Below are 26,172 nucleotides of genomic sequence, written 5' to 3' on the forward strand. Positions count from 1 at the left end.
TTATTTTCCCGAATGAGCAGAATTAAACTAAAATAGGAAAATACTGGCGCTGAGAGATAGCAATCACTGTCATAGCTAGCAGCTGAAAATAACTAAAAGGGTGATAATTTGAAGAATATTCTGACCATAAGTGTATGCAATAATAACAGCAGATCTATCATGAACTTGCACCTAAATAGTGGATTGTTTAAGTATCAGGGGATACAAGTGAGGAAAATGATAGATAGCTTTTTGCACACAGGTACTTCTGCATTTTTATGAAATACACTTGGAATTTAGTCTGCAAAACTTGCTTTGATTATCTATATTTAATAAAATAAAAATAGATTGAAGATGTACTATTTACAGATTATACTGTCTGACAGTTCTCTTTAACAATGAGGTGTTAATTGACTTTTTATCAAGCATTTCCAGAGTCATGGACATGCTTACTACAATTGAAAGCAGAATTATTACCCTTTTTTTCTTAATAAAATAATGAACAGCATTCATAAAAAACAATGAGAATAATAATGACAATGTAATATATAGTATATATAATTTATTAAGCTCTGCAAAATGGCCTGAAAGCTAAAGTGTGTATGAGTAGCTTCTGAAAACATGCCTAGAGCATAGATTGAATTATTTGGACTGATAATTTCATAGTACTCATGTTCTTATTGGACTGGTAGCCTTGATAAAATATTGGCAGAAACTCATTTTGCAGAAACATAAGAAATCAAAGTGGCAGAGGGTATTGGTCCAGTAAATACAAGAGTAAATGTCACCTAGCAGACTTTTATATCTGTGGGCATTTAATTGCTTTTAGTTGGCTTCTGAACGCCATTTATATAACAGTCTGCTCTTTTACACTCTATGAATATTGTAAGGAGCAGACATATTTTGCAAATGTGGTCATGCCAGCACTATAATTTGGCTTATTTTTCTAAACAAAGGAATACATGGTCAGTTATCTATTAGAATGTGGAGATAGCTAAGAGGCCAGCTCTCACAGCCCCAGAGTATTCAAATCCTATTTAGAAAGCCCTACTTTATGAGGGAAATGTTTTTTTTTCAGCTTAGTAATTGCAGTGTAGATTTAGCATACACTGAGTGCATGCTTTCCTAAAAGCAGGCCATCCTTTTCAAGTTATTTCCTCTTCATGATCTGTTGCTGTGACAATTCATTAGGTGGCATTACTGGGTTTTTTGGGAGGTTTGGGTTTGGGCTTTATTTTGTTGTTGTGTTTTTTACTATAAATCCCCATCAGACTGTGTCTGCCATTTCTCATTCACCTTGAGAAGCTTTTCTTAAAAAAATTTTTGGTCTTTTCACAGCAGCTTTGCCCTGTATTATAGTTTCTCAGCAGATAATGAAGCATTTCAGACCTCCTAAGGAGTAGAAATGATCCATTCCTGAATTCACACTATCAGATATACATTGCTGTTTGCCCACAGACTAATGAATAGCGCAGCATTCCACCAGTTTTTGCTGCCTTCCACACCTTTCAGTAACGTGATTTCTTCGATATCATTCACACAATCCTTCACTGAAATATTTTGGTTCATGCATGACAAAAGGATTTTCCAAGCCTCTTCTCCTGCCATAGCTTTCAGTAGTTATTTTCTGGAGGGTCTATATTCAGTGTTTTTGCAATAGTTTTTCCGCAGCATTTTTTATTCTGTTAGTGCTACATTCAGACAGGTGTATGGGATATTGAAATTGCCCAAACCTCTTTGCAGTCAATGCTTGACAATGTGTTTTCTTTCTTTTATTCACGCTTTTGCATTTGAAGAAAGATTGATGCTTTTGCAGATACTGTGCAGCAAAATGAGATTATAAAATCCTAATTCTGCTCTGCATTCAACAACAAACAGCTATCTTGCTGCTCCAAGAAAGCAGGGCTCTATTGTGTGTAGTGGTGATTTGGGAAGATGAGCACCATCACTCCTTCCTCTTTCTTTCCCTTGCTTTATGTACCCATCATGATGCCATATTTTATGGAATGTTCCTTGGATCGGTTGGCTGTTTTGGCTGTGTCCCCTCCCAGCTCCTTTGTGCCGCCCCTCTCTCCTCACTGCAGCAGCAGCACGGGGAGCAGAAAAGGCTTTGACGCTGTGTAATTGCTGCTTGGAAAAACCACAATAATCTCTGTGTTATCAACACTGCTTCCAGACCAAATCAAATCCACAGTGCCATACAAGCTGCTGTGAAGAAAGTTAACTCTACCTCAGCCAAAATCATTGTGGAGTCCAAACCTAAGAGTCTCAAGTACTGCAGAAATTGCGGAGTGCTCTTTTACAAGGCCATGGTAGCCTGCACATTGATAATAAGGAGTTGATAATGCTGTGCACTGATTTCCAAGCACCACGTCCCACTGGAAGTGTGCATCAGAGTTGTGCTGAAATGAAGCAATGCAAGGGAAAAACCTTAGCCCTACATGCTTTTCTCCAAGCTCTAAGGATAGTTACAGTCCAAATTTTATGTGACAATTGTTGCACGGAATATGGAAGTTAAGTGCCTGGAGAACTGTGCCTTGCACACGTGAGGAAGATCCAGCTGGCTGCTCGACTGCTTTTTGCCAGGAGAGGTTTTAAGTCTTTGGAAGCTCTGTGGGGCAGAATCTTTCTTCAGGCTCTCACTAGTCCAAGGGAGTTCTGCTTCGCCTTTTAGACAAAACCTAGTGCCAAAGCTCATCTCAAAAATCTTTCCTGCTGTGGTTGAGGCACGCTGTTACAAGGCCTCATTGCTGTATTTTCTTGGGTATACTTTCCAGAAGATCTTTTTGAAATAGTCTTGACTATGGGACCTTGATGCTTTTCTTTCTCCACTGTGTATTGAACTGTTTTATTCTAAGTTAAAAAGTAGAAATTCAAAAGGTAGCAACAGTGTAAAGCTGTGCTGGCAAAAAGAACTCAGAACAATGTAACAAAAATTTGAGGTACCGTAGCTAATGCCACACTGTTTTTAAAACCATTTTGTTAGATAAAGACCTCATTTTGATAAAATAATAGTTGCTGATACTTAAAACCATATTTTTTTAGAAGCAGATATTTTGGCTAACAGTAATGTTAAACATGTACTAATAGCATATTCAGTGCTGCGGGCTGTATTCTGGCACTCGCTAAAATTTTATTTTCAGCTAATGTGCCTAAACATCAATCTCCTAGTAGATGGTAAAATGCTTCTATAGCATGTAATTGAGAAAACTTCCATGAGTTTTTCCCTAACAGAAATAATGTGAGTTCTGGCTTTTTTCTAAGTTTGTATCTTTCAGAAGATCTATAGTAGCACTGAAGTAGTGTGTAAGTGGCCAGAAATGGTGTAACTCTTTCTATTGCAGTTGTTTTAAATATTTGCAATATTGATGTGTGTCTTGTTTCTTCTTCCAATTCTGTTAGAGGAGATGATGAGCAATATAATTACTTTGAAAGATAATAATAACAACTTTTTTTGTGAGGAAAATGGGATCACACTCTACTATTTTTGTCCTGTATTTCTGTGTTTATTTGGATTTACAAACACATTAGTACTGGCAGAGTGCAAGTTTATCATATTGGCTATGCCCTTTACACCTCTTAACTCTACACAATCAAAATAATTTCTGCACTCTTACGCTGTTATTAGCTGATAACTAGAGGTCTAGTTTTTTTTTATTTTCACAATAAGTGTTGTGAATGTACCACCAGATTTCCAAAAGTTTTCTTGTCATATATGTATTGTGGGTTTACATTGTTTTTTTTAATTTCAATAATAATACTCCAGATTAATAAAGTTCCCAAACTAAATGTTTCCCTGCTAGAAGGATGTGAAAATAGAGTTCTTCAGCTACAGCTGTATAACCAGCTAGATGGCTGGTTAGTTTGCTAGGTTTTTAGTTTATAACATTTCTGTCTGTGAATTGAGTTTATCATCTGGGATGTCTATCAGAACAACAGAAAACTACATGATTGATATTTCTTCTTCAAATATGATGTTGAGACTTACATGAACTCATGAGATTTCCTGGGGACTGCTTGCAGCCTATCTCCTGGACATGGGTTTGGCTAAAGTTTTAGCTATTAGGGTCACTTTTGTGTAGGTCAAATTGACTTACAGTGATTATTTCACTAAGTGGTAACTGTATTCTTTCCTCCCCCAGTTAATACCAGAACTGCTGCTGGTTTACCTGATGTGGGACAAAAGATGGAGAGGGTGTTTTCCTTTGCCTGTGTGTGTCTGTTGTGCTCTTTCTCATCTCTCCAAGATCAACATCTCTGCAATAATGCTCTAAATTGATATTTCTCTAATGTTGTTTTGTATGATAAAAAATACAACATTTCATAGCTGTTTCTCAAATGAGGAGGAATAACCTGATAGGATCTTCAGTAAAAAGAGTTAAAAGATTCAGGAAACAATGAAATGGACTTCTGTGCAGGGAGCTATTCAAATTTCTATGCAATGTCTTTGGATACATTAATTTGTTTATGCTGCAACTTAGAAAATGTTATTGAAAATACCACACATGACAAAGGAAAATTGAGTTTCATTATTTGAATGTAATTATCTCACACTATGTGAAACAGCCTTTTCTTGTCATGAGCAAAGTAGAAGCGTTAAGCCTATTATAACATCTCTTTTGATGTTTTTCTAGGATGGAATAAAAGATGAATGCTCACTGCTGAAGCTGCAGCTGAAGGAGAGAGACGAACTCATAGCCCAGCTTCGTGAGGAGCTGGTAAGCGAGAGAAGCAATGGGGGGAGTTTTGGTGGTGGTTTTGGGTTCATTTACCTGATAATGTAACTCCAAGACCTGAAATTAAAGATACACAGTTTCACACCTGCTATAGAATTACTAGCCTAAGGCTATGTTAATCATTCAGCTAAACACTGATAACACTGACTGTACTTTTCTAGGGACTTGTCAGCCTCTGAAGTGGCTACTGTCTAGGTTCACTGCTTGTAAAGGCTTCTTTGAAGAGATTGTGTTGACAGTTGTCTGATCAGAAGCAGATAAGCACATGTGCCAGCAATCTTGAAGGGCCATGCACATGCCTGATAAACTGTCACTACTTTTTCCATGAGCTGCTTCTCACATCTTTGAGATCCTTTAGTAGAAAATTAAATACATTTTTTTCTCCATAATAGATGTCTTTGCATAAAATAAGAAATATTCTTACACTTGCTGTACCTTTCCTTAGCATATGAGCTAGTAATGCTTGGCTACTGCTGCTTTAAGGATTGGCAAAATATTTTCCAGTGACTGAAGTTAAATAAGTGATACAGTGATTAAAAAAAACTAAGCACATGAAAATGTGTTTTATTGTATTGTTAAGGCTGTTCGTTATAACAGAATTTTAAGATTCTTTTTCTGATGGAATGTGATTAAAGCATGGATGTTTTCAGTATTTTTAAATAGAGAGGGAGTTTCCACCTCCGCTCTCACAGCAGAGAACTTAAACACTGCAGAGAAATCCTGTAGGGTCACCACATTCAGGAGGACATTCAGCACATACATTCCTTCCATGAAAGCTGCAGCTGTGTGGCACCTAAGATTTTGTCTAAGCACCCTTTGGGACAAGGGATTTTTTCCCTAATTAGATCTTAATTAGCTGATCTACCTCAGTGTTTTTTGTGCCTTTCTCTCTTGTGCCTCTCCTGCCAGCTCAGAACTCAAACAAAATTAATTCAGGTCTAGCTATTACTGCGTTTTTTGATACTCACTAAAAGCAGGAGTACACTTTTATGCCAAATAACTGAATTTCAGGTTCCATGGGAAAAATGTAATCCTGCCCAAGAGTGAAAAATTTCTTTGCTATATTAGCATCTGCAAAAAAAATACACATCATCAATATTCTTTGCTTTGTATTTGGCTACATTAAGAAATGATGTATTGTGTAATTATTATCTAAAATTAAATGACAAAATGGGACACAGGGTGCATCAAGCTTCTCCACAATCCTGGAGCATTAATTTTATATCTGTCTAGTTCAGAACATATGCTATTTAACTGGTGGACAATTTTGTCAGTGTAAAATTACCCATATTGATACAGGGAGCTGTAGCTCATTTGCTGTTAACTGTTGCCAAAGTTCATTTGTACATACGACATTTGAAGAAAAAAAGACCCACAAGGAACTGTCAAAATAGACAAAAAGTACAACTTCCCAGGACCATGAAATAAGGATTTCTGTATGATTGAAAGTATCATGGATTTAATCCATTATACAAATTTTGTATCCATGATTGACTTCAGTTTTGACACTCTAAGTCTTGTAAAGGAGTGCAGGTGGGATTATTGAGACCATGTTTAGTCATTTGACATTAAGCTTTGAAAGGACTCAGCGGAACTGGTTTACTCCTGATTGAACTGAATAAAGCCAGGTTGGAAAGTGAATACGACAAAAACTATTTTAGTTTATGAAACCTAGAAAAAAAAATGACTAGGTACCTACAACATAGGAAAAAAAGTACTTGTTGTTTTTTTTGTGGTGTGGGTTTTTATTTTTTGGGTTTGGTTTTTGTTGGGTTTTTTTGAGTTGTCTAAGTACAGTCATAGATGTACTTTTTAAATCTCTACTGCATCTTCTGCAATACTGCACATCCAGTGCCCCTTTTCTGGAGGTGCCCTGGGTTCTGCCACCGAGGCACTTCATGAAGTTGGCTCCTGATTGTGTGAGATGCTCTTAGAAACTTTTCGCAGTGCACTCTTGAGGGAAAGTAAGCTGTCTCTTAGAGCTGTTAAAATTGAATTAAATTTTTAATGATTTCCAGGAAATTCTGATAATGTTTTCCTTGCTTGCATAAAATTCACCTAAAATTGATGTGAAACATGCTTTAATATACTGCAATTGCTATGTTTACTTATGTGTTTGTAAGACTTATTTATTAAGACTAAATATTTTGAAAGTGATTGTTTACACAACTTAAGAGCAGTCATTTTTGGCTAATGAAACTGTGCATGATTTCACATTGCTGCAATTTATTACAGGCATAGACTATTTTCACTTAATAGAAAACTAGAACTTTTGTTCTTGTGTCTTGGGGCAGCCTATGTTCCCTTTGTCACTCTGAATATGGAAATATAAAATTTGTAAATGCAACTTGCCTGTCTTGAAATCATGGCATCATAATGCTAATTCAAAAATAGCACATAAAAATTGATTTGAGTAGGAGTCAGTTTTGTGCTTCTTGAGAAGTACGTGAAAATCTGTACTTTCCAGCATTCAAGTTGAATGTTTGCATGTAGATGTAAAACCCTTGCTTAGCTGGTTTTACAGCAAAACTCTTCAGCTAACTGAAAGTGAGCTTCAGTAAATCTTGGCTCTCTGGGAGCTTTTGCTTCTTGTTTTCCTCTAGATTTTCTAGACTTTTCTAGTAGTTTTCCCCTCTGCTGTTTTTTTTTCCTAATTTTTAAATACTTTTTAAAAAAGCATTTCTACCTCATTAGAGTGCATTATGAAGGAAACCTTGAGTTGAGCTGAGGAAGCTTCAGAACTTGTAATTGTTACATACCTTTTTTATGGAGAAAAGGCTAAATACTAGAGAAATGAAAATAGGGGTTTAGATGCTCAGCTACAATACTCAGGTAGAAAGGATAAACTGGAAGGAGCCATCATCTACCTCCTAGTAAAAAAAAGAAGAACAGAATAGTCTCAGATTTTTTGTTTGTTCTCTTTTTTAGTGATTAATTTATGTTGTCTCCCTTTGTCACCAGAAGTGTGTCTGTCTTTGGAGAAATAAATACAGGTTGGTAAGGAAGTGGAATTAATTTTTCCACGCTTCCATTATCTCCTGAAAAATGCCTGCTTTGGAAATGTCGGGCACCCAAACCTGTTCTAGAGGTACCTGGAAATGGTAAACCTCAGGAGGAATTGAAAATTTGGCTTCAAACTATCATTTGTCTCAAAACTGTACTCATTTGTGAAAATATTATCCAAGAAATCAAATTAAGCATATCCATTCTGCTGGGAATGTGCTTTTCTTTTCTCTTTTCTTCTTTTTTTCCCCCTAAAATAACCAAAATAAATGAATAATTTAGTTTTCATTGGGCATGAAGATGTTTGAAACCTCAGCTGTCTCATACCCGAGTCAGCTTGCAACTGCATCTTTACATATATTTTCCCAAATCGATCTTTTTCCGCTGCAGTGTGAGCACTTAGAATGACTTAAGCAGAAAATATTTTCATGCTGTATTGGCAAAAATAACTGACTGCTATTTACAGTAACATTTATTCTATTGCTGTCATTGGTACAGCAACATTCATGCTGAAAAATGAGTCTTAACAACATTATCCTTTCAACCTTGATTCCCTGTGTGACTTAAGTCGTATGTTGTACCACCAAAATGAAAAATGTAGCGAGGCAGTTGGGATGGATTCTGAGTGGAACTGGAGGCAAAGTTAGGTCAGGAAATTAATCCCCCTTATAGCCAGCTGTTGGGGATATTTTTCTGCTGTGGAGGTGGCTCTTTATCAAATGTTGGACTTGGTGCATTTATGGAATAGCGAGGTACAGTGCTACCTAAGTGGGCTTTACCTCAAGCAGAAGTTACTGCTTTAGGACTAGATCCTCTGGAGTTAGCTCAACAAAACACAGCTACCCTATTTTTATTTGTTAAACTTTTTTTCTCATCTTTTCAAATCATAAACAAGCTCTATCTCCCTGCCCAAAACTTAAATTATTTGAGAGGGCATGGGACTTGTGATGTGGTTTGGGAGGAAGGGGTTGATGGGTGATTGTTTTTGGTGAGGAGCAGATTTTCGCATTTGTTCATTTATTTGCTGTATCCTAAATACAGTGTATTCCTGGAGGGCAATGGCAATGGCAAGCTTAGTTGTTTCCTGTAGGTTGATTTCAGTAATGGTGGGCAATTAGCCAATTGCTCAATTTTTGAAGTATGGTGAAGATGAGTACTTGTTATTCAGCTTTGAAGTGTAACAGAAAACCTTAGATGCATTTGAATCCTGCTGATGAACTATTTACGAAAGACACTTAGGTTAAGTGTAAAAATCACCTCAAAATGTAGTTATGCCAGTACAGATCCCTTGAATTTTACAGTCTTAACATCACAACTTCTTTTGACAGGCAGAGAATGAGATGCAGATAAAAATGTCATGAACACATGGGGAAAATAATTCTTTGAATTGTTGTGAAAAAGAGAAATTTTCATTAGTCCAGGCTACTTTCAACATTTTAAAAACAGCTGTCCTTGGAATTTTAAAGGTATTAGATAGTTCCCATTTGGAAAGGATAATAGTCCTTATTTTTGGAAAAAGAAATCTAGATTAATCTTTACACTAATTACCCATTTGCTTTACATTCTTTCAGTTTGTAGTATTATTTCATGTTGGCTGTTTTTATGAGAGGGTATTATAGACCCATGGATAATTTACATAAGAACCAGCATTTGTAAGTAGTTCCAAATCCTCTTCACCATATTTAGGAAAAATTAGGAGTAGAAAAGAAATAGATTAGGTGTACTTAAACATTATTAAAGTGTCAGGCATCTTCCCCCTTTTTTGCAGGAGAATTAATTGCACATATTCCAGAAGAGGCTTATCTGAGCAGTAATTACTCTCTGAATCAGTTCCACAAGACAGACATGGAATGTGAAAATGGCAATATCCTATAACCCACAATGGGATTAGGCTCCAACTCTTTATCTACACCAGTCCCTTGATGAAAAGCTGCCAGTCAGATAGGATCTTTAATATTCATGGGTGCTTTTAGAGGCGATTCTACATATGAGTTTAAGTTCATACTACAAAACATTGTATCATGGCGTTTGGCATAGATAAAAAAATAGGTCTCAAGCACAGAGCGAGTTCCTGGTCTTACTGAGGCTCTGCTCTGGAGTATTTTATAAAAATAACACTGCAGAATGAGCAGACCTGAAATATAAAATTTGTCCAAAGTCTCCCTTGAGACACAGTGCCAAGGCTTGCCCTCCTTCAATAATAATGCACCTTGTGTGCTTATCTTTGGCAGGAGTGTCACTTGTAGGCAGCTGCCTTCATGAGATGTGCAGTGTTTTTCTGATGGGCCTTCTAGTATAAGCAGGAAATTCTGATCTGGCCTTAGGCCAAAATTTAGGAAAACTTTAATTTTTGATCTGTCTGAAAAGGACAAAATGTATGTCTCAATGTCACCTTTCCTTTCTTTTTCACTTAATATTTTTAACCAATTTTTACTCTAGTGGAGATGTAAAGACAGCTGACAACAGGACAAATGGAAACGGCATCTTGGGGATGTATAGGGAAGGAAGACTTTTGTGTGTTGCAGTTCAGCTTTGTAGATGTTTTCCTTTGTAGGATGAAAGTTGGCTTAACAGTATTAAAATTCATTGTTGCTTGATTGCAAGTTTGTGATATGAGATAAATTCTCAAAGAAGTACTCAAGTTTGAGCTGGCATGAAAATGACTGCTGTTGGTATCATCTAATGAAATACTGTTATGTATGTGCTTATAAGAGAACAGAGAAAAGTAATATTGATTAAAAGCAAATGTAGGTATGCTGGGAAGCTTGTTTTGCTTCTGAAGATCAACAGTTTAATTTCTATGACTTAACACCTTTAGTATGTGGCTAAAAGCATGCGTGTGATGCATTTTTATTGTAATTGTCTGAGATGGATGACTTTCAGATTGATAAATGCATTATCCTCACCTCTGCACTACAGTGTTTAATGAATCAATTGGTAGTGTTTTGTCTTCTAATAATTAGTTTTCTGATTGGGGAAATATTTTTGCTTTTCATGATGTGGGGATATCTGTCTGTGCAATTTGCTAAGGATCTGATAGAAAAAGAATGTTTTGTTTGGTTTTTCTTTTCTCCCCTCAATCTTAGTTTAGTGTCATGCCCAGTTTTCTTTGCCATAGCTGGCCATAATTAACACAAAAGTCTGTACATACACACTAGTATAGCAGTCATCAAAAATGAAGAATCATCTGCATTTTAATACCAAAATATATTTTTTCTTTGCATGCTAGTGAAGTTTTTTGAGGAAGGGTGTAATGCAGGTTTCATTGTCAATGAAAATTTTTTCATTTGTTTCAGTATATTCCAGAATTTAAAGACATCGTATATTTTTGTCTGTAAATAACACATTGTTGTTCACACATGGGCATTTTTAGGAAAAAAAAATAAAATTAAATACTTGGATGTTAGAATTGATAAACTGTTCCTAAGACACCAAAAAGCTGAACTGCAGTATCTGTTCTTTTCCTAAATTAAGTAACCTAACAAGAAATGAGTTGTATTAAAGTATTTCATGCATTCACTAATATTGCTTCTCAGAGACTGACTCTGTAGATCCTCTCCAAGTATATTTTTTGTTGCTCCATTATCCATTTGTTTGTTATTTGAAATGAACAAGATTTAAGAGAGTCAACAAAGAATCCATTTCAAATTATTTTTCAAAGACTGAGCACTTTCTCACTGAAGATACCTTCTGTACTTTGGCATCATGAATGTTGCATGGTTTGAAGGATGCTCAAACACTTCCTCAGGTGCTCTGCCTTCTTTGAAACGCATTCTTTAGTGACTAAGTTCTGTGTAGAGCTGGGGTGGGTATGTGGAGTTTTAGTAGAACTCCCACAGGAAAGTTCTGATTCCTACCTAATTCATCCATGTGAGGTTTTAGCTCTGAAATTGGGAAAGTTGCCCCTTCCAGTTTTTGAAGAGCAAAAATGCCTTTTACCATAGCTGTTTCCCATGGTTTGGAGAAGTGAATTAATAGAATACGGTACTACTGAGCTTCTAAATTTGAGCAGCTAATCATTATACTGCAAGCCCTCTCTTACCTCTGTTATTAGCCTAGGAAGGGTGGGACTGATGCTGGGGCTGGAGAGCTGCTGAAGTGGCCATTTATTTCAGAGATGTTAGATAAATGCCTTTTTCTTTTTTTTCTTTTTTAATCAGAATAGCAATCTTACAAGAGGTAGGTTTTGGTCACAGTGTCAAGCCTCTTTCTTCCATCCAGGTCTCTAATGCTCCCCTTGGATTCTTTCTTCTGCTGTTCTGATTTCCTGCATCTTTCTTCATCTTTTGAAATACTGTTCCCCTCTTTCTTTCTATAAAAACCACATGCAGTCAGCACATCTTTTAATGTCCTGTGCATGTTTTATCAATTCTTTATCCAGAAGCTTATTGATGCCTGCTTCTGGTTTTTGTGTAGAGACTTTTTTCAAGCTTAGGCATTTGTAGTGCTGCACAGCTGTAATATTTTTGGCTCTGATGAGATTTTATCAATATCCCAATGCACCAAGAAGGGAAGGGGTTCTGTAGCAAAGCTTTCAGAAATTACCTGCTGGTTACCCTGTATTTAGGCTGGGTGTTTGCTGAGATAGGCAGTGGGCTGTACAAATGCCCTTCATCGCCCTGCAGGGAGGAGGCAGATGACTGAAGAGCTGTAATGCATTCATGCCAAGTGGTAGTAAAAACCCCCTTGTGGGGATATCATTGATACAAAAGTGTGTTACAAGACTATGTACAAAAGCCTGAGTAGTGTCCTAGCAGAGAGCTAGCTGGCTTGCAAATTTCTACCTTCATTGGTAAGCTATTTCCAAAAATTATTGCTCAAGTAATCTCCTTTCCTGTTTTGTCTCCTCTGAGTGTAATGGAATGAACATTTTATATTCCTTTGTATCTTGATTAGAAGAAAATAAAACAATAGTATATGGTCATCATCAAAAAATCAAATAAAACACCAATCTTACTGACTTTTAGCCACATATTACAGTTAAATTACAAGGAGAAAATAAGGTACTGGTTAATATTAGGTCAGCTTAATCTCACTTGTACATTTATTTGGTTTGTCTGCATTCTCAGTACTCAATTCTGACTGTTTTTTCATTAGATTGCTCTGTATGGCTAGGAAAATAAAAGCAATGAACTGTTTCTTAATATTCTTTGTTGACTAGAGAATATAGAGTGAAAATATATCTTTTTTGACTTGATTGGTGAGGTTTTTTTTCTGAGCTGTTCTTCATGAATAATTCAGTACGTTTGAAATGTACTTAACGTATTTTAGCGTTTTCTGGTAATAATGGAAGACATTTATCTTACAGTTCCCAATTTGACTTACAGATGATATTGTTTTTCTCAAAGGGAGCTCTTGTGACTTGCCAGAAGAGTAATAGAGTTTGCAGGCTGTGGTATTTATCAGAATTCACTGATTATTAGCACAGGGATTTATAAAACCAGACTTTCTCCAAGTGTGATATTTGTGTTTCGGCTTATAGATGAGGGTTTCACTCAACTAAGCTAGTTGAGAAATAGGATGCTCTATTATTATGGCTTTAGAAAAAACAAGTGGAGCTATTGTGCTGGTAGTATGGTGATGGGAAGGAATAAAACTGTGTAAACTTGCACCCGTCTGGTGGGGCTGCTTGCAGTGGAGCTCAGGTTAACAGGCTTGAAAAATACGAAGTGGTGCAATTAAAGGATCATCTGAAGCAGCTGAACAACTTGTTCTGTTTTTTAGCTGAACTGTGTGTTTATCATACTGCTTTCAAGAGCAGGGTGTTGGGCTCTGAATGGAAGAGTGGTAGAGAGAGGACAGGATTTTTGGGTTGTCCCTGGATATATACCTTGTAAGAACACTGCAGACGGAGGCATGGTTAGAAAATTGCTGTGCAAATAAATAGAAAATGCTGTGCAAAGGATCCTCATTTAGCCAGTGTGAATAAGGAAGCTTTGGCCATTTTCTGCAATTTTTTAGAAGTCATCTTGTTGCAACTCATTCAATTTATGGAAATGGAATTCAGTTCTTAAGTGACAAAGATATTTGCTTCTTTTTGTCCCTCCAGTTCAGAGCCACTGGGGTGATGAGGCTACAGAGAAAGGAGCTAATGAACCACAAGTAGCTTAAGAGATCTGCTCTAGTACTATTTTGTCTTTATTTGTCAAATCACAGCTAGTAATGTTTATATCTGTTTGTCTTGACTTTAACCTAAAAACTGATGGACCATTCTGCTGAGCCAGCAAAATTAAAGGAGTATCCAGGCAGAGAGTTTCTTTCACGTATGTTATTCTGCAGAAAAATGTTTATTGGTGAAGAATGTTAGAGAAGTGTCAAACCAGATTTTTGTAATCATGTAAGCAGATTGAGGGGGGGAGAGAGAGAGAGTGAGAAAATGACTTTCTAAACTGTAAGGTGACAATTAAGTGGGAAGCGCAATTGTTCTTAACCTGTAAGATCCTGGGAATCAGGAAGCTTCAAGTTGTGTTCATGCCTGTTTGTCTGCATAGAAAGAACCCTAAAAGTGCGACAAAAACAAGGCTAAGACTTGGAAAATTACCAGAATCAGTAATGAAACAGGTCAGTAGAATTTTTATCTTACTTCCATTTCAGCTTTGTTTTTCCTTTTTAAATTAATTTTGATAATTTATTTTATTTATTTTTCACGAGTTATTAAAACCTTCCATACATATGAAGGCCCTAACTTCATGGAAGGCTGGTCTGATAAGGAATACATAGAATTTGGCATAAGAAGTATTAGAAACAGCAAAAGCCTAGCAGTGACTGTGTTGCCAGAGAGTTGTTGATACAGGCAGTTTTGATATTTTATTTTTTTTAGAACCTAAGCAGGTAACAAGACAATAGGTAAATTAGGAGTGAAGAACCTCAGAGGGTGCCCTAGTCCTACATCTTGGCTCCAAGTATCCCAAGAAGGCATATATTTACATAGAATCTGTACATGACCACTGGCATTTGGGATAATCACCACTGTCCCAGTAGAAGATACTTCATAGAGCTGAGAACTCAGCATTGCCTCTGTTAAACTGAATCCTTAGGAATGCCTGAGAAACTACACTTAAATGGGATATATCTTTAGGGAAATAGTGTGTGGGAAAACATTTTTCTTGTCAAGGGGAGTATAAAGCTAAAATAGATGAAATGATGGAGTACAAGTGGGTAGGGTGATTACAGCTCACAATTTCGGTTCTGCATGTAACTGAGTATCAGATGAGCACCAGGTGCACCAACTAGATGTTGCTGTGCTTTGTCTCAGTAAGAACAGCATACAATTACTCCATAATGAGTCTTTCTTCCTCAGATAAGGTATTGAAGGCATTGAAGGACCACTTTTCAGAGCAGACTTCTCACTTTCTTTTCTCACAGCTTTGACCAATACAGTTTATAAAATTTACTGTCATAGCTTTTAGTTTTACCAGTTTATTCAGTATGCATAGATAGTCATGCAAGCACTGCTCAAAAAAAAAAACCCAAGTTTTTAATGGTTATGTCTTGCTGTTCTAATTTAGTCTCCTTCTTTTGCACAGAATGCTTTGTACTTTAATTATTTTCTGACTTAGTATAATATAATTAATAGAAAGAACATCCTGGGCTAATAGGCTTCACCAAGACAAATAAGTTTGTTTAGAAGGGTGAGGAATCTATTCACTTTTCCCTGGAGAGCTGCTGCCTAGATAAATGCTCTACACAGGAGAGGGGTTTGTGTGAGGTGACTTCTGGAACGCTTTTCAGGCTTTTTTGTCTACTTAGACTGGTGTACATTGAAAATGTCAGCATAAAATGTTGATGGCGGTTTGCTCGTTTAGTTTGCTGATCATCTCTTCACACCTGTATTGCACCATACATCAAACCTATGGGACAGCATCTTTAAAGGGCTCTCATGGGCCTCACATCAACAGGTTACAGGAGTTTAGCTCTATGAATGCCTCAGTGTTTCTTGATCAGCTTTCTCAGTCATTACATCAGGCTGTAGAATTAAAAATGTTTATTGGTGAAGAATGTTAGAGACATGTCAAACCCCATTATTTGACATTTCATCATGGTTTTCACTTTTCCTTTAGTAGAGCTCTATTAACATCCCTCTTTGTGTTTTGTGGTGCTGGAGTCCTTGTACCTGTAATGGAATGATGTCAATAAATAAAACACAGAATATTCCAGAGTCCAGTAATGTTGCTAGTCTCCTACACTGGGTGAAGTAGGTCCTGAATTGTACTATAAGTTGTATTATGTTTTCAGAAGGTAAGGGAGTAGAATTTTATAATTATGACTAATTCATGCTATTGAGAATGATCATGTACAAGGTGACAGCTTTCACAGCTCCTCTGTTTTTATGCTAAAATAAGTGAAAGTAGCTATCCTTCCTTTATCTGTGAAACATCTGCTTTGGTTTTTCATATGTAATTATTGTGAGAGATTTGCATGGACAGGCTTGTGCATGGTTCTTTGCTGTTAAAAGCAGAAAAAAAGAAAAAAGTGTTTATTAATCTCAGCTCTCAGCCATACATGAACATCTACCTTGGACTTGATTCCCTATTGCGTCTGCTTTGAATGTAAATGCACAAACATGTTAATGGCATCCCATTCATGTTTTAGGGTTCCAACCAGGTAATCTCTTATTCCACTGGAGTAATAACTGAAGTAATAACTCAGCCTTTTTCTCATTCACTTATGCCAGCCCCAGAGTACTGTTTTCTGTTTCTTACACAAGGTTGGGAAGTGCCTTAAATCATGGCATGAAAGCTCTCATGTGTAGGCTTCATTTCTGGCAACTATCTTTGTTTGCATTAATACCCACGTATGTTGTTTAGCAGAAGCAAAAAGTCTTCAAAAAAAAAAGAACCAAATAAGCAAAACAAATTCAAAGTGAGATCTTGTGTACCATAAGCACAATTAAGCCATTTTATCATGTAGGAAAAAAAAAAGAAAATATATTTTTTGTGGCTTATGCTTTTTTTCTGCATGATTTCAATGTGAAGTAAGAGGAAAGAAAGCTCTAATTTCTGCTCATGGTGATTTCTTTTTCAGTAAGGGGTAAGTCTGTAGTGGCCATGTGGAAGCATAGCTACATGATGTGCTGATGGGCCATGCTGGTTTACATCAAGGTCTGTCATTGTAAGCCTAGAGGGGAACAGTGTAAATATCCATTTTGTAAGAGAATGATAGAACGGTTCATTTGCTTAACATGCTTTTGGTAGACAGGTATATTAATGTAGCACCTCCCATGTAAAGATTGTTGGCAATTTACTTTGCCATTGATTAGATCAGGTTGTGCCTTTTGATTTAAAGATGATTTGTGCACTGCATTGGAAATAGAAAAGTGCAAGAAGGGCTAGTGTTAATGAAGCTGACTGCCTCCCTTCATGATTTATGGTGTGACCTCCTTAATTAAATACCCAAAAAGAACAAGGTGTTATTTTTAACATCAGGATGGAAATGAAGAAAGGAAAGAGTTGACAGGACCATATGGTATCCCACACAAACACCCACACACCCTTATCTCTATAGAAAATTGAAAACTAATCTTTCTAAAGCGAAATAGCAAGTTTTTCATAGACTTGCTGTGATAAAAACAAAGAAAACAAGAGAATAACTTTGAAGGTCTAGTAATTTCTTCTATTTTCTGAGACTTCCCTGGTTTATAGTGGCTAAAGGACACAATCACAGCTGTAAGAGTGCAATCTGAAAATCAACCAGAATGGTTCCTTGTTAGGAAAGATTTGAAAAAAATTGTGCGCTAGAATGCTCTAGAAAATCTCTGTTGACAAGGTCGGCTGTTGGAGGTGATCATTACTGTTCTTTTCACTTCAACAGCTGTGAATCCTGTAATTCTTTTGCCCCCAAGGGGAATCAGAAACACATTAGAATATGTCTAAGCTTTAATGAAGCATAGGAAGGAACTGGCTTTGAGAGGGGTTTAGGCACTAGCGTCAGCTTAAATGAGTATTTTGGTTGTCCTAGGGAAAAAAAAAAAATAGGTTTTTCCAAATCAGAATTATGTTAACCTTGACAAAGGAGTTACCAAAATCTACATATTATATGAATTTTTTTTTTTTTTTTTTTTTTTTGTGAAAAGAAATTGGACACTGCTTTTACTGCAGACTCTCTTAGTGATGAAATAGCGGAATTAAATATATTTAAGTCTACCCCTCTTGGGGGAGATTTACCATGAACAGAAGAAAGAATGTTTGTGTTCTTTGGTATCTCACACCTTCCTTGGTCATCCAAAGGAAGCTTAACAGAACTAAATTATTCTCTTCATTACTTTGGTAAACCACAACTTTATTGGAGGGGAAAAATAGGGCATTTTTTGTACATAGATAGATTATAGTGTGCTGAGTACCTAGAGAGATATGAAGGTAGTTTTTAAGGTGAGATATGCAATATGGTGTTGCAGAGGTTTAAAACAGTACATTACCCTTTAAGCTTTAGAGGATGGGGTTCCATCTGAGAACCCCCTACAGTCTATTTAACACAGGGTTTTTTTATTTGTTCCTAAAGTATGGCTGAACATACAGTGCCATGCAGGCTATTTTTTTTTTTTTTTAAATGCTGTTTAAAATAATGATGAACTCTGTTTAAACCACTGTGGGGACCTCTCTTCATGAGGAATAAAAATTCAGCAGTTTAAAGCTTTCTGTGTGCAGTTCCAGCAAGGATTAATAATTTTTTGCAGGTTACTTCTGAAAGTGAAAAGTTTGTTCACTTCCTGTTGTCAGGATACTGCAATTCTAAAATTTTTTTTTATTTTATTGCCACGACCTTTTATGTAGTACAAAATTTTTATTAAAAATAATGTTGGCTTTGTTGTTAGTTTTAGGGGTTTGGAAGAGCTTGTTTTCATTTCAGATACAGACAGTAAGTATTGATTCTTTTCTGGGCCTGCTTTAAAAAGCCATCCATTACAAACCAGGTTTTCTTTTTTGTTTGATTGTTTTTGTGGTTTTGTTTTTTTTTTTTAATTGGAGTTCTGCAACACTTCTGGGTGTAGGCACATACATGTGCCAGTAAGCACTAAAAAATTTACTTGATGTTTGAAAAAAGTACCATGAAATGATCATAGTGTTTCGAAGTCTTCTTCTTTCTCTAAGAAATTATTGAAATTCACAAAAATTCCATGTTTTTCTGCTTTTTTGGTGACTGTGAGTTCCTTTAAAGATGCACAGATTGTAAGTGGACGAATTATCTGTCCCTTTCAGTTCCTAAACAGTTTATAAAAATCCTGCTATTTCCATTCTTGTAGCATTCATGCCAGAGTGATATTTTCAGGGTCGATCTAAAGAGAGAATGAGATTTTGAATACAGGGTGATAGCATAAAATTTTGCAGTTTATGAATGAAGCAGTGCAGAATTAATTTAATTATCTCTGATTATCTCTGAGTGTTTCATCATATTAAAAACCTCTGCAATTCTACAATTTCAGACAAGCAGATACCAGTCACTTCTAGAAGCTGATGTCAGAATTTCTGTTATGTTTGATTAGATCGGATTTTTTTCCATATGGTTATGGATACAAAGAAACTGAATTTGCTGGGGAAGAGGTCTATGCTTCATTATTGGGCTTTGCTCACATTTAACCTCAATTTTGTGTGGTTATCTCTGTTATCTCACTGGATGGTGTGTCTCACTATGCATTTCCCTTAAATTTATTGATTAAAACATCTTTTGTATCCCTGTTGTGTTTAGTTCTCAAAAATTTCAAAGCCAACATCTGATTTCCATATTTACATGAAGTGATGCTCACTTCCAGAATTGATAATATGTGTAGAGTGTGTTGCTGTACAGAATGAATTTTTAGATCTCTGCATCCGTATTTTAAGCAAAACATAATGGAAAACCCCGCAAACATTAAAACCAAAACCTTGAATAGGTTTATTCCACTTGGATAACTTGGACTCGATCTCCAGGCACCTAAAGAGGATTTTTTTGACAGTGTGGCTCTTAGTGTATTTTTCACAGCTTTGGAATGAGAGGTCACACCCTAGAAAGATTTATCCTTGACCACACTCTCAAGCATTAGAAACCTTAAATTATGGAGAAAGTAAAATCACTTTTGTGTTAGCAGTGAACAGGACAACCTTGTCCTAAATGCTGTGCATGTTTCTTCTAAGTCCTTATTGATAATTTGAGAAAGACTCGGTGTTTTGGGAAGTGCTTCCGAAAAAAGTCACTTCTCACATGGATTAATAACACTGGCATAATTCCAATCACCTTATGTTTGAAGTGCTGTTATGAGAAGTCTTACTAGCCTTCAGAAGATTCAACAAAATCTTAAAAAATGTCCTTTGGGTAAGATGTTTCTTGTCCCAAGGTTTTGCAGTTTTCTTGTCAGAATACTTGTGTAGTTACACAAGTTGTTTCTTTTTATAAAAAGTTGAAGGAAATTGAAAGTTTTTTCCCGTAATCTGAAGAGATTTCCAGAATGTTTTAGGATTATTTTTTTTATACTATGCAGGATTCTTAATTGACTATTTGTTCTTATGTTTTAAGTGTGATTATAAAGGCATTATCACTATATCACTTAGCCATTTATCCTCACTTTATCAATTATCACTATATAGTGCTTTTCTCAGTCCTGTTTTTTTTGAAACTATTATTTTCTAGTCCTTCACTGAAATAACTTTGAATGAAACCATAAATAGATGGCATATATTTTATTGAAAGATTGAAAAAAGGTATCTGTGTGACATGTAGTACCTGACATTAACTGCTGTCACAGTCAGGAAGTTCAGTTTTTCAATTGACATTAAATTGGGAACTGTTTATGTAAATTGACATTAAATAGGAACAGGGGTCCTGAATTACTGAAAAAAATGAGTTGGTGGGGTAGAAAATTGTCTTCCCATTAAATGAGATTTTCCATTAAGCCACCTGTTAAAAAACAGAGCTTTCTCTCCTCACTGTTTCAGTGTTTAGTTTAATATGTGAAGCATAAGATGGTTGCTTTGCGGTTATAAGCGTGTTTCTTTTTCTTTATATGAGTGGGAAGCAGCTCTTTTGGAAGCTGTGAATGGACTATTTCATTAAGAGTCAGCACTACCAGGATGTACCTATACTTTGGTCAAATTCCCTGAGCTGAAGGGCTATGATTATGGAATTAAGAATAGCAAGGGCATTAGAGTATAATCTAACTCTTCATGCATTGTGCTGATCTACTCAGCTGGTGCAGTCAATTTAAGCCAAATCAGATGTGTTTTGCAAGATAGAGGTGGCTGTTGCTTTGAAAATTTGTTGTGCTCCTACAGTTTCTTCTTTAAAATCATTAAGTATAATTTTATGTAATGCAAGTCCTGGTTTGGATCTATTTACTGCTGCTCAAAAGCTCTTATGCCAGTTGAGATTGCTTTGTGAGTGATGCAGTGTTCGTAGCAGAGTTTATTTGTTGCACTGTGAGCATGCAGAAGTCTCTGAAGAGTAGGTCTGAAAGATGGAGCAATCTACAGCCTCTGTTCTGAGGAACCATTTGGCTCTGTCAGGGTATTCTATGTATTTTTCAATTACTGTGTTAAAGATTTACCTGATGTTGGAAGTTTAATAAATTACCAAGTGCTATCATTAGTAGGATCAAATTGATTTTTCCGGAGAGGTATTTCGACATCTCCTTTTTGTCCTATGAGCATAACAAAGGTACTGCCATATAGGACAGTGTAGAAGATCATAAATGAGAGAAAAATGTATTTTGCCACAGAAATGTTAGTACAGAAACACACTGAAATTATTTAAGTGTATTTTCTGGGTACAGTTTTCTCACATCTCCATAACTCTGTTTCTATTTTGTAATGTTAAGGGAAATAATTTTAATATTCAATCAGTAATATTAATATTAAATATTAAATTTAATATTCAGTGCCTGTTTTGTAGCACACAAAAGGGAACATTTTGCTTCAGTAGCTTATTTCTGTTGTGAAGTGGAAGCACCTACTTCCAAATACACATATATATTGAAAGTAAAACTTCATTTTCATTAGGTTACATATGAGGTACTACAGATGAACAGCCTAACACTGACATTTTTTAAATTACTATTTTAACCATATTTAACCACAATTATGCCTTTCATAGTCTCATTTAATGACTTCAATGATCCAGCTTTATTAAAACATTGGAGATATTTGGTTCAGTTTTCAAATGCATTAGTGGTGATGTCAAGTATGTAAAGGTGTATCCAAACTCTTAAGACACTCATCAAGTCAAATGTATGCAGAAACTCTTCTTTATAATAAACTGGAGATGAGCCTAAAGCTGAAAAGTTAGGCAGGGTATGAGCAATTCTCTATCATCCTCTGGGTTTCTTGCTGCTGCAGCAAAGCATTTGAGTAGTATGTGTGATTTAAATACTTAGGGTTTTTTTAAAGTGACTTGAATTATTCATGACCTTAAAATTAGGCATGTGTTTAACTGCTTGGCCGAAAGTGAGGCTTTAATTTTTCTAAGATTTCACTGTGAGCTGTATTGCCTGTTCCATTGTAATGCTTGCAGATTTCTCTGTAAGGCCATAAAAATATAAGGAGTATAAGAACATTCACATATTTCTAAAATTATGAGAAACATCATCCTTTGGTTCAGCTGAACTATTTGTCTCATACCAAGCCTTATCGCTAATAGTCAGTAGCAGATGTCTTGGGGAAGATACTACACTACTGTTTTGCTAACAAAGCTTTCCATTTTAACATAATTTTCTGTCTTTGAGCAGTTGAGTTAAGTTTTATCTTTATGTCCTATCAACACTGATGGTGTTTTTTTCCCTTCTCCAGTTCCACTAAATAAATTTCTAAAACACTCTACATTTTCTGCATCCACAATATGTTCTATCTGTGAGAGGCATTATTTAGCAACATAGAATATCCCCAAGTTGGAAGATAAAAAAAAGAAAAAAAATGGGTTGTTACTAACTAATTTATTTTTCAATATTTTGAGCATAATAGAATTAAATATGAACAAAATGCATTTACTTAAAATTGCTGAGGTGTTAATATTTTATAAACTGTATAAAAATTTAATTAGTTGCTTCATTTTGGATCATTTTATCTAATATACTAGATGAGAATATTTATTCATTTACATACATATACAAATGTTTTTAATATTACTTCATATTCCTACCCAAAATCCATCAGTATTCAACATGACTAATTTGTGTCACTTTCCATTTCCTTGCTTCCCTTAATGCAGAATTAAGAAACTAACACTGGCTCCATGGGTAATGATATGTACTCTAAGTCTCATAAGTATTCATCTGATAAATAAATTTTAAGTCTTCCTTCAGATCTGTGGATGAGAATAAAGTCAGCACCTCAGTATCAGCAATTCACTGTGATACAGCTCTCACAGGCTGATGAGGCTGTGCAGTTACATTGGGCTTGGAAATGTCTGTGATCCTTTGGCATGGCACTGTTGGGTGTGTAAACCCAATACTGCTCAGAAGGAATTTGTGGCTTCTGTTGCTCTCTTCCCCCAGAAGCTTGTGCAGGTCTCCTCTACAGTCCCTGGAAGCACAGGTAGCTCATTCCTGCTCCTTTCAGGACATTCCTGTTCTCCTTGCACTATGGAAGGAGCAAGTGTGGCATCTTTGCACCCTTTTCCTCATGGACAATAGCACCTTCTGTGTTTTGCTGAGCCAGAGGTGCCGTGGCTTGCAAGTGACTGACTCGATGTCTGGAAGGGCTGTCCAACCATGGAAATCAAACTTAACACAACAACAACACTGTTCTTCCAAAAACATTTCCATACCCATAAAACTGTAGACTTCCTTGTAATTATAAAGTCATTTATTAATCTCTTCAATGCAAGGAAAAGTCTAAGGACGAGCAAAGCTTTTATTTTGGAAGGGAGAAAGTGTGTTTCCATCGTTCCATTAGAGTCTTTAGTGAATGTACTGCTGAAGTAGTTTCGCTCTTGGTAGTGTCCTGAAACTTTAGGATCAAAGGGGATTTTCCTCACAGGAATCTACTCTGTAACATACAGTTCTAAAGCTGTAAATCTATGATTATGTCTTTAAAAAGCTTATTGACTAGTTTTAGATGAGAGCTGTTAGGAATTTCTAGTTTTCTTGAGATTGTCTGGGAAAAATTTAAATGTGAAAAATTGAATACATTGCCAGTGTGTTTTAGAAAGATTGCATAGGTTTTGACATGTATTTCTATCCTGATTGTAGCATAGTCCATGGTGGGAAAATTAAATACTTTCCAAATGTGTTTAACCTGCAATCTTTGGCAATATAATTCTTGGTATAACCAGAACTTACATTTCCATGAGCCATCCTTGTTGTTTCCTGTAAAGCTGATAAATTCTGATTAGTAGAAAAACACAAGAATTGCTACCCTCTTTCCCCTGCTCCTTTTGCCTCCAAAAGGGCTCAGATCTTAACTGTTGTTATTTAACAGTTGTCTTTGCAAAATATAACAACTTTTTTTCCTCACTGATTTGTCAAAAAAAGAAAACTTCTGAGGAATTATACACATATCCTTAGGAAAAATAAACATCAAGTTTTAAGAATTACAAAAAGGATTGTTTTCTTCTGAAATGTTTAATCTATCAGAAAATAATGTGTAGGAAACCTGTAGTCAGCAAAGCTGCTGTAGAATAGAATACAGAACATTACTATTGTTTGATAGGTAATACTTCAGCAAAATATTACAGTAGGAGTTGCAGAATAGAAACTACTTCTGGAAAGCTTCCTTGCCTGCTTTTTTCCTGTTCCACAAGACAAAATAGCAAACAACACTATTTTTCATATTAAGATTCTTGAAGGCGTATTACTTCCATTGCACTGTCCAGACTTTGACACATTCATCTATCAATGCTGGCAGGTCTGAATTTCTTCTGACAGAAAATACCATTTTGTGTACTATAATGTTGCTACAAAATGCAAATTCAGGTGATATTCAACCAAGTCCAACATTTGTAAGCAGCATTTCAAAGTTACATACTGCATGTATAGATTCGATTACAGTAGTGAGATAATTTTACATTTTTAGATGCTTATTCCTGCAAGTTACACCAATTTTGGTCATCAGCACTTTAGGAGAAGATAAAATGAACTCCAGAATAAAATTCAAGTGGGATTCTGTCATATGTTTCTTGTTAAACATGAACTTCTAACCTGGAATAATAAAGAAGTAATATTTGTAGGAATTTTATTGATTAAAAAAAAGAGCAAACATCAGAGCAAAGCACCATTGGGTTCCCCTCCCTGCAAGGATTCCAAAAGAATTTTAAAGATGCCAGTGACTCCAGGAAGACTTGACACAGCTGATTTTTAGAGAAAAGTCAGATTTTTTTTTCAGTACATTTTCCTAGTGTTTACAAGACCACTAAGGAAAGTGCTACTGAGTTTGAAATACACTTTGTTAGCTATTAATCGTTCATTATTAAAATTTTATTGGTGTTTTTAAGCGTAATGACAAAATGCTTCAACTCAGGACTTTTTTTACCTTGAAAATTATAAGTTAAGGAATAACTTTTTGCAGTTTGGGTTTTTGAGGGTTTTTTGGGGTAGGCTGTTGTGTTGTTGTTTCCTATTCTGTTTGGGTTTGTTGGTTTGTTTTTTTTTCCACAGATCTTGATCTAGTGTATTCTTACTACAAAATTTAAAGCCTGCTTTTATGGACACTTGATCTATTTTGCAGTTACCAGAGTAACGTAACATTCTGACTTCAGTATTGGCAGGCAAACAAAGGACTGTCAAGTGTTTTGTGTTTAAATATAATTATTATGGATCTTTATTTTGCAGTTGGGTTTATTTTGTTCCTGTCTGAGTTGTAGCTAGTGTCTGTTTGAGTGACAGATTCTAATCTTTTGAAAATCCTGTCTATATTAGAGTAATGACTTCCAATATCTTGTATACTAAAAGCACTTTGTTTTTTCATGGTTTGTAGTACTCTCTGGCAAATTATTGCATTGTTTGAGATTATATGGATGTTACAGGGTTTGCCTAAACCTTTATGTGAGTGTTTTAATGGTTGTTGTGTTATCACTGTGTTAATAAGGATCAAGCCAGGAATTTTCACTTTAAAAATCCTCTAAATAATTGTTGACAACGTTATAAACCATCCTAAGGCTTGGCTTGGCTTTCTTAATTTTTAGATTTTTGGGGTGTTTTTTTTCTGAATCTAAAGGAAAGACTCTGAAATAATATTTCAAATTTTTGTTTATACCAGGTAATCTGAAGATTTCTAATGTTAGTACAGGAGACTTCTGAGTCCAGAGGGGTATCAAACAGAATATAGTAGTGAAAGTAACAGATTCTACCCTTCCCTAGAAAGCAATGGTTTTGTCACGAACATGTTGGTATTGTAATCAGCTTTCAAGTAGCCTTTCTCAATCGCATGATCGTTTGATGAAACTGCCCACTGCAATCATGCATGAGTGTAATATGGTGGGGAAGCAGAGTGATGATTAAAAGGAATTTAGAGAAATAAAAATGGACTTCTATTTTATTAAAATATATTTAAAATTG

The 26,172-nt window shown here is 35.8% G+C and overlaps 1 protein-coding gene across 4 annotated transcripts in view; it reads left to right on the plus strand.

Moving 5' to 3' along the window:
- CCSER1 (coiled-coil serine rich protein 1) overlaps positions 1–26,172 on the plus strand; it is a 610,518-nt gene that overhangs the window by 333,483 nt on the left and 250,863 nt on the right. For all 4 annotated transcript variants that reach the window (XM_058839027.1, XM_058839031.1, XM_058839029.1 and 1 more), the window contains exon 8: positions 4,614–4,697. In XM_058839027.1, the coding sequence (XP_058695010.1) occupies positions 4,614–4,697 (84 nt within the window). The remainder of the gene's footprint in view (positions 1–4,613; positions 4,698–26,172) is intronic.

This window comes from Poecile atricapillus, chromosome 4 (genome assembly GCF_030490865.1).
Source record: "Poecile atricapillus isolate bPoeAtr1 chromosome 4, bPoeAtr1.hap1, whole genome shotgun sequence".
Taxonomy (NCBI): domain Eukaryota; kingdom Metazoa; phylum Chordata; class Aves; order Passeriformes; family Paridae; genus Poecile; species Poecile atricapillus.